This window comes from Scyliorhinus canicula, chromosome 13, assembly GCF_902713615.1.
Source record: "Scyliorhinus canicula chromosome 13, sScyCan1.1, whole genome shotgun sequence".
In the NCBI taxonomy this organism is placed as follows: domain Eukaryota; kingdom Metazoa; phylum Chordata; class Chondrichthyes; order Carcharhiniformes; family Scyliorhinidae; genus Scyliorhinus; species Scyliorhinus canicula.
Window position 1 is genome coordinate 159,457,691 of NC_052158.1, and position 15,332 is coordinate 159,473,022.

The following is a 15,332-nucleotide window of genomic DNA, read 5'->3' on the forward strand; positions in this document are numbered from 1 at the left end:
GACAGGTATATGAACGGGCGGAGAATAGAGGGAAGTAGATCCTTGGAAAATAGGCAACAGGTTTAGATAAAGGATCTGGATCGGCGCAGCCTGGGAGGTCCGAAGGGCCTGTTCCTGTGCTGTAATTTTCTTTCTTCTTTGTATACACTGGCTGTGAATGGGGTCCCTCTCACACAGTACACTGGCTGTGAATGGGGTCTCCCTCCCACTGTACACTGGCTGTGAATGGGGTCCCCCTCATACTGTACACTGGCTGTGAATGGGGTCTCCCTCACACCGTACACTGGCTGTGAATGGGGTCTCCCTCACACTGTACACTGACTGGGAATGGGGTCTCACTGTACACTGGCTGTGAATGGGGTCTCCCTCACACTCTACACTGACTGTGAATGGGGATTCTCTCCCACTGTACACTGGCTGTGAATGGAATCTCCCTCAGTGACTCACTATTCACTTGGCTGACATTACTGCCTACATAATAGTTATAGCACATCAAACAAAGCCATGTTTGCAATGTTTCAGAGGTGCAGTAATGGACTGCTAAAGCTGGAACAAAAACAAAATTCTGGAAAAATTGAGCAGATCTGGCAGCATCTGTGGAGAAAAAAAGAGAGTTAATATTTCGAGCTAGGATAATTCTTAAAAGTAGGGAAGGTTAAGGTTGGTACAAAATCCTGAGGGTCTTAGAGGAAATAGGTAGAGACTGCAGCCATTGGCAGGTAGATTGCTAAGAGAATACAAAAGGATTGGCAAATTGGCAAAAGAATGAGGGGTAAGGCAACAAGAGCGTGTTGTTACAAAGCAAGCAATTCAATAGCAACTTCAAAAATAAATTATATAAATACTTGAAAAATAAAAAGAGGAAACTGGGTCTGCAATCCTTCGAGTTTTGAAGAATGAGAGGAGATGTCATTGAAACTTACCTAATTCTGATGGGGTGTGTCAGGGTAGATGTGGAGGGGAGGTTTCCCTGGCTGGTGAGGCTGGAACCAGGGGACACAGTCTCAGGCTAAGGGGCAGGCCATTGAGCACTGAGAAGTGGAGGAATTTCTTCACTCAGAGGCTGCCGAATCTTTGGAATTCTCCAACCCCGAGGCTGTGGAAGCTCCATCATTGAGCATGCTCAAAACAGAAATCGATAGATTTCTGGATACTATTGACATCAAGTGATATGGGGATAGTGGATAGAGTCATGAAGGCGGCCTATCGTGTGTTAGCGTTTATTAACAGGGGGCTTGAGTTTAAGAGCCGCGGGGTTATGCTGCAATTGTACATGACGCTGGTGAGAACACATTTGGAGGATTGTGTGCAGTTCTGGTCACCTCACTATAGGAAGGACGTGGAAGCATTGGAAAGGGTGCAAAGGAGATTTACCAGGATGCTGCCTGATTTGGAGGATAGGTCTTATGAGGAAAGGTTGAGGGCGCTAAGGCTTTTTGGAGCGGAGGAGGATGAGAGGCGACTTAATAGAGGTTTATAAGATGATGAGGGGGATAGATAGAGAGGATGTAGCTGTTACAAGGGGGCATAACTATAAGGTTCAGGGTGGGAGATATAGGAGGGATGTCCGAGGTAGGTTCTTTACACAGAGAGTGGTTAGGGTGTGGCATGGACTGCCTGCTGTGATAGTGGAGTCGGACACTTTAGGAACTTTCAAGCAGTTATTGGATAGGCACATGGAGCACACCAGAATGATATGGAGTGGGATAGCTTGATCTTGGTTTCGGACAAGGCTCGGCACAACATCGAGGGCCGAATGGGCCTGTTCTGTGCTGTACTGTTCTATGTTCTAAGCACGGGAGAGTGACGTTGTGGTAGTCAACAGGCCGAATGGTCTATTCCTGTTCCTATATTCCAAAGAAATATCAGGTCTATAGGGATGAGAGCACGAGTGTGGAACCAATTGGATACTTCTTGTAAAGAGCCAGCACAGGCATGATTGGGCCGAATAGCCTCATCTGCTGCGTGATTTGGAGTGGTAGGGTTGTCAAAGTTGATTTAATTGTGTGGTTCGAGTATTGTATGTGTCTCAGAGTTTTTCTTTATATCCTTTTACGACTGACTGAAGATACATGTGATGTTACTGTGTAGACTGTACCTGTGTGCTTGTCTGATACCCTGAACCGGTGTCAGCTCCCCGAGCAGTATCCTTAAAAGTGTTGTTTTACCAGCGCCATTCTCACCAACCTGTTGACAGAAAACTGCAGTTAGAAATCGACAACAATAAAAACAGGCTTTCCAGTAAAATAACCAGAGTCTGGAGGCTAAACTACTCATTAAGATAAGTTTACTGAAGCATGTATAAAAACACAGAAACAAGAGTAGGCCATTCAGCTCCACTGGTCAGTGATTCAACCAGATCATGGCTGATCTTTAAAAAAATATATTTTTATTGATTTGATTTATTGTCACATGTATTAATATACAGTGAAAAGTATTGTTTCTTTCATGCTGTACAAACAATGCATACCGTACACCGGAAAGAAAGGAGAGACTGCAGAATATAATGTTACAGTTATAGCAAGGTGTAGAGAAAAGATCAACTTAATACCAGGTAGGTCCATTCACAAGTCTGATGGCAGCAGGGAAGAAGCTGTTCCTGAGAGTTTTGCGTATGAATGACAATACAACAACTACGATCGTGGCATAAAACAAAAATAGAAACAAGACACAAGCCCCTTGCGTTCACATAACTGTGACTGAGACTCCAATACGAATTTATATTTTTACAGTAGTGTTAATTTTTAGTGTTTTGACGAATTCTTCCTGGGGCTCCTGTTGCTTGGTGGGAGGAGGGCAGCCAGATTTACCCACATATGTATAGATATTGTTGGGATGCTGCCCCTCGCTCACCGGTCGTCTCCATTTCGTTGGTGGGGAAGGTTCCGTTTCCCCTTTGACTTTGAGTTTGAGGGATGGCGGGTCCTTTTGTTTCCCCGGCTTCTCCCTGTGTGGGAGTGGTCCATGATCCCTCCTTCAAGTGGCTCTCCTCCCTGTTCTTACTCTGTTCCTCATGAGCTCCCCTCCCTTGAGGCGACCTTCCTTGCACCCCCCCGCCCACTTCCCTAGCCCCATGACTGACGTTCTACCTCAATGCCATTTTCCCCACACTATCCCCATATACCTTGACACCTTTAATATCTAGAAATCTCTATCGTGACTACACTCAATAAATGAGCTTCCACAGTCCTCCTGGGTAGAGAATTCTAAAGATTCACCACTCCCCTGCTGAAGAAATTCCTCATCTCAGCCCAAAATGGTCTGCCCCTTATTCTGAAGGCTGTGTCCCCTGGTTCTAGACCCCCAGCCAGAGGAAGCATCCTTCTTCCATTTACACTATCAAGCCCAGTAAGAATTTAGTATGTTTCAATGAGATCACCTTTCAGTCTTCAAAACTCAGGGGACTATAGGCCCAGTCTCCTCAATGTCTCCTCATAGGACAGTCCCGCCATCCCAGGACTTCTGGTGAACCTTCAAGTCTGGTGAGCTTTCTTTGCACTCTGACAAAATAACTAAAACTGTATGCAGTCTCACCACTGCTCTATATATTGCACTAAGACTCCTATACTCAAATCCTCTTGCAATATGGTAGCATTGTGGATAGCACAATCGCTTCACAACTCCAGGGTCCCAGGTTCAATTCCGGCTTGGGTCACTGTCTGTGCGGAGTCTGCACATCCTCCCCGTGTGTGCGTGGGTTTCCTCCGGGTGCTCCGGTTTCCTCCCACAGTCACAAAGATGTGCAGGTTAGGTGGATTGGCCATGATAAATTGCCCTTAGTGTCCAAACTTGCCCTTAGTGTTGGGTGGGGTTACTGGGTTTGGGGATAGGGATGAGGTGTTGACCTTGGGTAGGGTGCTCTTTCCAAGAGCCGGTGCAGACTCGATGGGCCGAATGGCCTCCTTCTGCACTGTAAATTCTATGATAATCTATGATAATAAGGGTCAACCTACCATTCGTCTTCCTAATAGCTTTCTGGACCTGCATTAGGGGAGGTAGTGGCACAGTGCTATTGTTACTGGACTAGTAATCTAGAGACCCAGGTTAATGCTCTGGGCCAGATTCAAATCCAACAATGGCAGAAATTTGAATTCAATAAAAATCCCTTTGAACGTCAACACTCTGCATCCGACTAAAGTGGATAATTTTTAATATTATATTCTATCTGCCACATTCTTGCCCACTTACTTTTGTCTCAGCAAACTTGGAAACATTACATTTCGTCCCCACGTCCAAATTGTGGATACAGACTTTGAATAGCTGGAGCCCAAGCACTGATCCTTGCAGAACACCAGGTCACAACCTGCCATCTAGAGAATGACCAGTTTATTCCTTCTCTGTTTTCTGTTGTCATAAACGCTAATCATGCAAGCGAAACAGTGGCTTAATTCCACTGTCACTGGACTAGTAATCCAGAGACCCAGAGTAATGTTCTGGGGACCCAGGTTTAAGTCCCACCACAGCAGATGGCACAATTTGAATTCAGTAGAAATCTGGAATTAAAAGTCTAATGATGACCATGGAGCCATTGTCAATTGTTGTAAAAACCTATCTGATTCAGGGTCCTTTAGGGAAGGAAATCTGCCATCCTTCACTGGTCTGTCGACATGTGACTGCAGACACAAAGCGATGTGGTTGACTCTTGCCACCTCAAAGGCAATTAGGGATGGGTATTAAATGCTGGCACAGCCTCCAATATCGACAAGAAAGAATTTTAAAAATGGTTCATCTTCAAGGATCAAGAACATTCTTAAAAGGCACTGTCCTTTAAAGAGTTAATGCAAGGACTCTGGGTACTGGAAAACACAGCATTTTGCCATAAAAGGTAATTTAGCAGTTTTAACACTTTAGCCCAGGAGGACTGTTTACAAAAAGGGTCACATGGTGGCTCATGGCTTTGGGAAGGGACATGCCTGGACAACTGTTTAAAAGCCGCTAGGGTTTTGCTTTTGGCGGAAAAAAAACCAAGCAGCATCAACTGTTTGGGTAAAGATGACAACAGCTCCTGAAGATCCAGATCCCGTCAAAAGCAAAAAGTGAATGGAAGTTGCTCTACATTCTGAAATTGACTAATTGCGAGTCTTCCATGAGGTTCGTCTGAAAAGTAGTGCAAGAGTCATTGATTGTTTCCCAGACCAGTGCCGAGACCAAGCATGTGACCCGGACACCAGTTCAGGGACTCCTTCATCCATTCTTTTCCCTTGAACCATTTAACATTTACACTTTTGATCAGAATTCCTCCATTTTTCGGACACTTTAGGAACTTTCAAGCGGTTATTGGATAGGCACATGCAGCACACCAGAATGACAGGGAGTGGGATAGATTGATCTTGGTTTCGGACAATGCTCGGCACAACATTGAGGGCCGAAGGCCCTGTTCTGTGCTGTACTGTTCTATGTTCTATAACTTTTTAGTGCGTGCGCACACAAGCCAGGGTATTTGGAAAGAGTAGTTATTATACTTTACATTTCATACTGTATGTTAATAAGCTTTACCATCTCCTTACAAGACTGGTTTTACAATAAATTAATAATTTGTTTGTTTATTGAAGAATCCTGGGCATTGAGTGGTCATTCTGAGATCAATACGTAAAGGATGCATTTGGCCATCTAGCTTGCTGGAATATTATTTAAATAGATGTTGTGATCTGTTGAGCAGGGGAACCAGGGATAGACTGCACTCCTCCCATCTTGGTCGTCACACTGTCTTTTAACCAGTTCACAATCCATGCCAGTTTATAACCCCCAATCCTATGCGTCTAATTTTGTTCACGAACCTCTTGTTTGGAACCTTATTGAAAGCTTTCTGAAAATCCAGGTGCACTCTATCTACTGGTTCTCTCTTATCTATTCTGCTAATTACATTCTCAAAACACTTCAACAGGTAGCCAGCGACGCCCACGTCCGGCAAAATAAATCTGAAAACATTGTCAAGGCCGTTCAGGATCTTAGACAATCAAGTCACTCCTCACTCTTCTAAACTCCAGTGGAAACAAACCCAGTATGTCCCACCTTTCCCAAGATACAAAATAAGAGGAAAAATGTACGTACAATACAAATCCTGGAGTCCTGATCGGCCGACACAGAGAGATTTACGAATATAGGATGCTCTGTGGAGTAGTTAAAATCCACTTCGGTCAGCTGTAATATTGGAGGGGACAACTTCTCAAAATTATCAGGAAACCTGCGGAGGAACACAAAACATGGAGTCAAATCCAAACACACGTAGGCATCACAATCACAGTGTCAAATCACAGACATAGCTGAAGTGGAGTGTTTCATACTCTGGGAAAAATAGCCAGTCAAAATAAAGCATTCGATTCTGCCATCCTCCATTTTCCCCAGCGTGAGCAATAACGCACCACGCCAAGAGTTTGTCCCTCCCCAGACTGGGACTGAACAGAGCACAACTCATTCCTTTATTGCACAAACCCATTGTAAACTCAAGTCATTTTGGATAAAGGAAAACCATTCAATCCTACCACCTTGCCCCTTTACAAAAGATTTAAACCCACCTCCCCACCTTTCACTATATCCTTCATCCTCACCTGGGACTGTTTAGCACAGGGCTAAATCGCTGGCTTTGAAAGCAGGCCAAGCAGGCCAGCAGCACGGTTCGATTCCCATAACAGCCTCCCCAAACAGGCGCCGGAATGTGGCGACTAGGGGCTTTTCACAGTAACTTCATTTGAAGCCTACTTGTGACAATATGCGAATTTCATTTCATATATTCCTCAATTATTGCATTTACCAAAAATACATCCTGATTTATACCATGCCCTTCACTGGTAATTTACCTTGTAACGCAATCTAGAAAGCTCCCCCCTGTGCTGCCTCAGCAGCATCACACACACAGCCGCTGCCGCTACCCCCCCCCCCCCCCCCCCCCCCCCCCCCCCGCCGACCGCGAGCAGCAATATCCTCTGTGCAAGTTAAGAATAGTAAGAAGTCTTACAACACCAGGTTTAAGACCAACAGGTTTGTTTCAAATCACTAGCTTTCGGAGCACAGCTCCTTCCTCAGGTGAATGACTCCACATCAAGTTAAGAATGACTTTGCGCACTGGTACATTAGACTCATTTTAAGGTCCATTGTCCTGCAGGCATTGGTAGTTCAGTAGAATTCTAGCCTGCCACATTGGAGGCCTGGGTCTCCCCAATGTAGGAACTTTTATTAGCTTTACAGTTGCATAGTTTTTTCAAAGGAACCAGTAGACACAGTGGGCGGACTGGCTTCCTTCTGTGTTGCATCATTCTGTGATTTAATTGCACTGCACAAACCTTATCGTCACCTCCAGCTCCTTTTCAAGAGGCTTCAGCTCTGGCCTGCAAGAATGAAATTAATCAGTACAAATTCAAGATGTATGAGAAGCAATCAAACAACTCAAGTTCAAAATGCAAAACTAGGTCCAGAAATGCACATAAGACAGCCAGTGTCTTGGAGATAACGCAGGTTAGAAATGAAATAAAAGCAAATTACTGCGGGTACTGGAATCTAAAACCAACACAGAAAATGTTGGACAGAGGGCAGCACGGTGGCGCAGTGGGTTAGCACTGCGGCCTCATGCCGCCGAGGTCCCAGGTTCGATCCCGGCTCTGGGACACTGTCGGTGTGGAGTTTGCACATTCTCCCCGTGTTTGCGTGTGTTTCGCCCCTACAACCCAAAGATGTGCAGGCTAGGTGGATTGGCCACGCTAAATTGTTCCTTAATTGGAAAAAATGAATTGTGTACTCTAAATTTTAAAAAAAAGAAAATGTTGGCCGATCTTAGCAGGTCCGAGAGCATTTGAGGAGAGAGAAGGAAGCTAACGTTTCGAGTCTGGATGCCATCCAGATTTGAAACGTTAGCTCTGTTCATCCGCAGATGCTCTCAGATCTGCCCAGGTTAGAAACGAAGGTGGATCCTTTGATAAGCATCGTCAAGAGATTCCACTAAAACAATAGAACGAATGGTCACGTATATAGGTTGAGAGGCGGTGGATTTAGAACTGAGATGAGGGTGAACTATTTCTCGCAGAGGGTGGTGAATCTGCGGTGGAATCGGAGTCATTAAATGGTTTCAGGAAGGAAATAGATACATTTCAGATAAACAATGGGTTAAAGGGATATGGGGAGCAGGTAGGGGGTGGATTTGAGACTAGGAAGAGATCAGCCATGCTCTGACTGAATGTCGGAGCAGTCCTTGAAGGGCTGAATTGCCTTCTGCTCCGAATTCCCATGTTCCCAAAATCAAAAAGAAACTTCAATAAATTGTCAAAAAAAAAAACTGCCCTTAAAAAGTCTAATTTTAAACATTGTAAAAAGCAATTAAAGATTATAAATTTATTTCTTTTGGTTTGAGACAGATTATTTTTTTTTTTTAAATCAGAGAAGGAAAATCCACTAGGTCACCTGTGTTTAAGATGCTGGCTTCATTGTGTCGCTCATTATCTGTAATTTATACCCCAGAAGTATTCAGCAGGATGCTCACTAAAGTTTAAGCCTGTTTTTACTTATTTGTGGCATGTGGGCATCGCTGACTGGCAAGACCTGTACTTATTGCCCTCGAGAAGGTGATGGTGAGTTAGAATTTTTGAACTGCCACAGTTGTGTGGTGAAGGTTCGCCCACTGTGCTGTTCGAGGGGGAATTCCTGAATTTTTAGACTGCAACCAGGTTGGTCCACGAGCAGAGATGGAATGGGTTCCAGTAAACACCTTGCTAGCTGCTTCCCACCGCTGTTTAAACAAATACATTTAAGCTGAAGAGTCAGAATGCGTAAGCTGGTGGAACAGGGAATGATCAGCACCGTTACCAAGAGTACAAAATACTGCAACATGGGGTACAGTCCTGGATGAAGTATTTAACATGTCAGGCCATAATCCCCCACCCCACCCCCATCTCCCCTTCTCAACTCTCCACATTGAGGGTTGGGGCAGTTCACCGACCAAGGCTAAATACCTCACTGGATGTCAACTTGGAATTCAAACTGCTTGAAGTGGGATTTGAAGCCTGCATCATTTGACAATGGGCCAAGATGGCTACCATGAAGCTAAAGGTGCACTCTCGTGGAAAGCCACAGACAGCACTTCATTCCATCAGATGTCACTGCTATGGATTGGATATCCTCAAGATCCTCTTAAGAGGATCCCGAGGTAAATCTTTTGCTGATATGATATAGTGAACATCGGTGTCTGGTATCCGGTTAACCCCTGGGTTCAGAGTGGGAATCAGCAGTTCAGAGATGCAGGCTGCTTTACATTGGCTCTGCAACATACCCTGTCCCACCAACACCAGCTGCACATTGATAAAGCATTGGAGGTGTCTGGTGTCGAGTCTTTGGCTTCTTTCACAACAGAATCAAGATTAAAACTTTACTAAGCTTTAATTCAGGTTTGTTTTTCGATCAATGGTACAAAAAGCTTCTTAAATACTTTAAGGACTAGCAGTGGCACAGTGGGAGACAGTGGCATAGTGGTAATGTTACTGGACTGAAATACCAGAGGCCAGGCTAATGTTCTGCAGACGTGTGTTCAAATCCCACCATGGCAACTGATGAAATTTAAATTCAATTAATAATCTGGAAACTAAAAGCTAGTCTCAGTAATGGTGATCACAAAACCATTGTTGTTAAAACTCATCTGGTTCACGAATGCCATTTAGGGAAGGAAATCTGTCATCCTTACCTGGTCTCAATTGACTCCAGATTCACAGTAATAAGGTTGACTCGTAAAACTATTAAAAAATAAGTGGTCGTCCACTGCAGATTAGGATTGGTGAGGGAGACAGGGAATGGGTGACCAAAAGGCAGAGAAAGAGCAGGAAGGCAGTGTAGGTGTCCCCTGCGGTCATCTCCCTCCAAAACAGGGTATCCGTTTGGGATACCGTTGGGGGAGATGACCCACCAGGGGAACGCAGTAGCAGCCAGGCTCATGGCACCGTGGCTGGCTCTGCTGCACAGAAGGGCGGGAAAAAGACTGGCAGGGCTATAGTCACAGGGGATTCAATTGTAAGGGGAGCAGACAGGCGTTTCTGTGGTCGAAAACGAGACTCCCGAATGGTATGTTGCCTCCCGGGTGCACGGGTCAGGGATGTCTCAGATCGGCTGCAGGACATACTGAAGGGGGAGGGTGAACAGCCAGTTGTCATGGTGCATATAGGCACCAGCGATATAGGTAAAAAACGGGATGAGGTCCTACAATCAGAATTTAGGGAGTTAGGAGATAAGTTAAAAAGTACGACCTCAAAGGTAGTAATCTCAGGATTGCTACCAGTGCCACGGGACAGTCAGAGTAGAAATTCAAGAATAGTCAGAATGAATACGTGGCTTGAGAGATGGTACAGGAGGGAGGGGTTCAGATTTTTGGGACATTGGAACCGGTTCTGGGGGCAATGGGACCATTACAAATCAGATGGTCTACACCTGGGCAGGACTGGAACCAATGTCCATGGGGTTGCTTTTGCTAACACTGTTGGGGAGGTTTTAAACTAATGTGGCAGGGGGATGGGAACCCGATTAGGAAGTTAGAGGTCAGTAAAGAGGCAGCAACGAAAGCCAGTAAGGTACTAGATAATAGACTCAATGTGACTTAAGGGGAAGTGTAGACAGGGAAGAGATGATGAACGCAAAGGGAAAGGTGGCCTGAGGTGCATTTGTTTTAATGAAAGAAGTGTAGCAGGTAAGGCAGATGAACTTAGGGCTTGGATAAGTACCTGGGAATATGATGTCATTGGTATTACTGAGACTTGGTTGAGGGAAGGGCAAGACTGGCAACTAATTATCCCAATGTATAGATGCTTCAGGAGGGATAGAGATGGAGGTAAAAGGGATGGAGGAGTTGCATTACTGGTCAGAGATGATATCACAGCTGTGATTAAGGAGGGCACGATGGAGGATTCGAGCACTGAGGCAATATGGATAGAGCTAAGAAATAGGAAGGGTGCAGTAACATTGTTGGGACTTTACTACAGGCCTCCCAAAAGCGAGAGTGAAGTAGAGGTACAAATATGTAGACAGATTATAGAAAAATGTAGGAGCAATAGGGTGGGTGTGATGAGAGATTTTAACTTCCACAACATTGAATGGGATTCGTGTAGTGTTGGAGGCGTAGATGGAGCAGAGTTTGTAAGGAGCATTCAGGAGAGTTTTTTAGAGCAGTATGTAAATAGTCCAACCCGGGAAGGGGCCATACTGGACCTGGTATTGGGGAATGATCCCGGCCAGGTGGTTGAAATTTCAGTCGGTGATTACTTTGGGAATAGCAATCACAATTCCGTAACTTTTAGAATACTTATGGACAAAGACGAGAGTGGTCCGAAAGGAAAAGTGCTAAATTGGAGAAAGGCCAAGTATAAAAAAATTCGGCAGGAGCTAGGGAATGTGGATTGGGAGCAGCTGTTTAAGGGTAAATCCACATTTGAAATGTGGGAGTCTTTTAAGGAAAGGTTGCTTAGAGTGCAGGACAGACATGTTCCTGTGAAAATGAGAGATAGAAATGGCAAGATTAGGGAACCATGGATGACGGGTGGAATTGTGAGACCAGCTAAGATGAAAAAGGAAGCATACATAAGATGTAGGCGACTTAAAACTGATGAAGCTTTGGAGGAATATCAGGAAAGTAGGACAAATCTCAAACGCGTAATAAAGAGGGCTAAAAGGGGTCATGAAATATCTTTGGCTAACAGGTTTAAGGAAAATCCCAAAGCCTTTTATTCGTATATAAGGAGCAAGAGGGTAACTAGAGAAAGAATTGGCCCACTCAAAGACAAAAGAGGGAATTTATGCATAGAGTCAGAGGAAATGGGTGAGATTCTTAATGAGTACTTTACATCGGTATTCACCAAGGAGAGGGACATGATGGATGTTGAGGCTAGGGATGGATGTTTAAATACTCTAGGTCAAGTCGTCATAAGGAAGGGGGAAGTTTTGGGTATTCAAAAGGCATTAAGGTGGACAAGTCCCCAGGTCCGGATGGGATCTATCCCAGGTTACTGAGGGAAGTGAGGGACGAAATAGCTGGGGCCTTGACAGATATCTTTGCAGCATCCTTGAGCACGGGTGAGATCACTGAGGACTGGAGAATTGCTAATCTTGTCACTTTGTTTAAGAAGGGTAGCAGGGATAATCCAGGGAATTATAGACCTGTGAGCTTGACGTCAGTGGTAGGCAAACTGTTGGAGAAGATACTGAGGGAGAGGATCTATTCACATTTGGAAGAAAATAGACTTATCAGTGATAGGCAGCATGGTTTTGTGCAGGGAAGGTCATGTCTTACAAACCTAATAGAATTCTTTGAGGAAGTGACAAAGTTAATTGATGAGGGAAGGGCTGTAGATGTCATATACATGGATTTCAGAAAGGCCTTTGATAAAGTTTCCCATGGCAGGTTGATGGAAAAAGTGAAGTCGTATGGGGTTCAGGGTGTACTAGCTAGATGGATAAAGAACTGGCTGGGCAACAGGAGACAGAGAGTAGTGGTGGAAGGGAGTGTCTTAAAATGGAGAAAGATGACTAGTGGTGTTCCACAGGGATCTGTGCTCGGACCACTGCTGTTTGTGATATACATAAATGATCTGGACGAAGGTTTCGGTGGTCTGATTAGCAAGTTTGCAGATGATACTAAGATTGGTGGAGTTGCAGATAGCAAGGAGGACTGTCAGAGAATACAGCAAAATATAGATAGATTGGAGAGTTGGGAAGAGAAATGGCAGATGGAGTTCAATCCAGGCAAATGCGAGGTGATGCATTTTGGAAGATCTAATTCAAGAGCGGACTATATGGTCAATGGAAGAGTCCTGGGAAAATTGTTGTACAGAGAGATCTGGGAGTTCAGGTCCATTGTACCCTGAAGGTGGCAACGCAGGTCGATAGAGTGGTCAAGAAGGCATACAGCATGCTTGCCTTCAACGGACGGGGTATTGAGTACAAGAGTCGGCAGGTCATGTTACAGTTGTATAGGACTTTGGTTCGGCCACATTTGGAATACTGCATGCAGTTCTGGTCGCCACATTACCAGAAGGATGTGGATGCTTTAGAGAGGGTACAGAGGAGGTTCACCAGGATGTTGCCTGGTATGGAGCGTGCTAGCTATGAAGAAAGGTTGAGTAGATGAGGATTGTTTTCGTTGGAAAGACGGAGGTTGAGGGGGGACCTGATTGAGGTCTATAAAATTATGAGAGGTATGAACAGGGTGGATAGCAACAAGCTTTTTCCAAGATTGGGCGTGTCAATTACAAGGGGTCACGATTTCAAGGTGAGAGGGGGAAAGTTTAAGGGAGATGTGCGTGGAAAGTTTTTTTACGCAGAGGGTGGTGGGTGTCTGGAACGCTTTGCCAGCGGTGGTGGTAGAGGGGGGCACAATAGCATCATTTAAGATGCATCTGGACAGATATATGAAAGGGCAGGGAACAGAGGGAAGTAGATCGTAGGAAAACAGGCGACAGTTTTAGATAAAGGATCTGGATCGGCGCAGGCTGGGAGGGCCGAAGGGCCTGTTCCTCTGCTATAATTTTCTTTGTTCTTTGTATTTAAAATGGAAAAGGAGCAAAATATGTTCATTCAGTTGAGTGTCTTGGGAACTGCTCCTGAAAAGGTGGTGGAAGCAGAGTCTTTCGAATATTTTAAGGCAGATGTGGATAGATTCTTGATAAACAAGGGAATGATAGATTATCAGGGGTAGGTGGGATGAAGATTTGAGATTACTATCACATCAACCATGATCTTATTAAATGGTGGAATAGGTTTGAGGGGCTGAATGGCCTATCTCTACCCTTTGTTCATATGTTTCGAATGTTGCCCACTGAAACGGCAAACCACTCAGCTCAAGGGCAAATAGGGATGGGCTACAAATGTTTGCCTGACCATTGACACCCACATCCCATGAAGAATTTTAAAAAGAGCTAACTTCCCTTCAACACATTAAACAATAAATTAGGGGTTTCTTAAACCCAGCTTCTCATCTCTGGAACTGTCATCACTGTGTCAGCACTGAAGGGTCAAATTGAAGCAGCAATGCATATTATTGCTTTTGCAAACTAGCCCTTGAGAATAGATGTTCCCCTCACAGTTCTCAATGTCCCAACCCGTAGCTTTTCACTTCAACATCTGCCTCAGTGGTGCAAAGAACATTAAGCCTGGTCAGCTACTTGGCCACAGTGCCTCATTCTTAAAGTCTAACATTCATTGTCGTGAGCACACAATACTTACAGTTTCTCCAGCAGTTTCAGCTTGCTCTGTACTTGTGAAGCTCTGTTTGCATTGTATCGGAATCGGTCTATGAACACCTAACAGATTCAAAAAAACTGACATTAAGACCAGCAGAAATAGGAACAGGAGGTGGCCATTCGGCCCCTTGAGCCTGCTCCACCTTCAATAGGCTCATGTCCACTTTCCTGCCCTTTCCCCGTAACCCTTGATTCACTTACTGATCAAGAATCTATCTCCGCCTTAACGACTCTGCCCCCACATGTCCTTGTACCTTGGAGTTCCAAACACTCTCAACTCTCAGAGAGGAAATTCCGCCTCATCTCAGTCTCAAATTGGCCCCCCTTTATCCTGAGACTCTGCCCTCTGGTCCTAGACTCTCCCATGTGGGGAAACATCCTCTCAGCATTTACCCTGATAAGCCCTTTAAGAATCCTATACATTTCAAATAGACACACTGCCTTCTTCTAAATTCCAATGAGTGGAGTCCCAACCTGTTTGACCTTTGCTCATAAGACAATTTCTCCATACAAGGGGTCCCAGTGAACCTTCTCTGAACTGACACCAATGAAATAATATCTTTCCTTAAATAAGGGCACCAAAACTACTCTATTTCAAATGTGGTGTCACCAGTGCCTTGTACAGCTGCAGCAAGATTTCCCGACTCTTATACTCCAACCCCCTTGAAATAAAGGCCAATATTCCATTAGCCTTCCTGCTGCCCCTGTGTGCTAGCTTTCTGTGTTTCATTCACAAGTCCCCCAATTCCCTTTGTTTTGCAGCTCTCTACAGTTTTTCTCTATTTAAATAGAACTCTGTTATTTTGTTCTCCCTTCCAATATGGACTTCACAGTTTCCCACATTTTAAAAAATAAATTTAGAGTACCCAATTATTTTTTCCAATTAAGGGGCAATTTAGAGTGGCCAATCTACCTACCCTGCACATCTTTGGGTTGTGGGGGTGAAACCCACGCAGACACGGGGAGAATGTGCAAACTCCACACGGACAGTGACCCAGGGCCGGGATTCGAACCCGGGTCCTCAGCGCCGTAGGCAGCAATGCTAACCACTGTGCCACCGTGCTGCCTTGCAGTTTCCCACATTAAACTCCCTTCGCCAACTATTTGCCCACTCACTTAAGCTATCAATCC

General features: G+C 44.8%; 1 protein-coding gene across 2 annotated transcripts in view; it reads right to left on the reverse strand.

Moving 5' to 3' along the window:
• The window catches only part of abcf3 (ATP-binding cassette, sub-family F (GCN20), member 3), a 111,251-nt gene that overhangs the window by 27,179 nt on the left and 68,740 nt on the right, over positions 1-15,332 (reverse strand). For both annotated transcript variants that reach the window (XM_038815901.1, XM_038815900.1), the window contains 4 exons: positions 14,185-14,261; positions 7,281-7,325; positions 6,052-6,184; positions 2,099-2,187 (listed from right to left, as the gene is read on the reverse strand). In XM_038815901.1, coding sequence (XP_038671829.1) covers positions 2,099-2,187; positions 6,052-6,184; positions 7,281-7,325; positions 14,185-14,261 — 344 coding nt within the window. The remainder of the gene's footprint in view (positions 1-2,098; positions 2,188-6,051; positions 6,185-7,280; positions 7,326-14,184; positions 14,262-15,332) is intronic.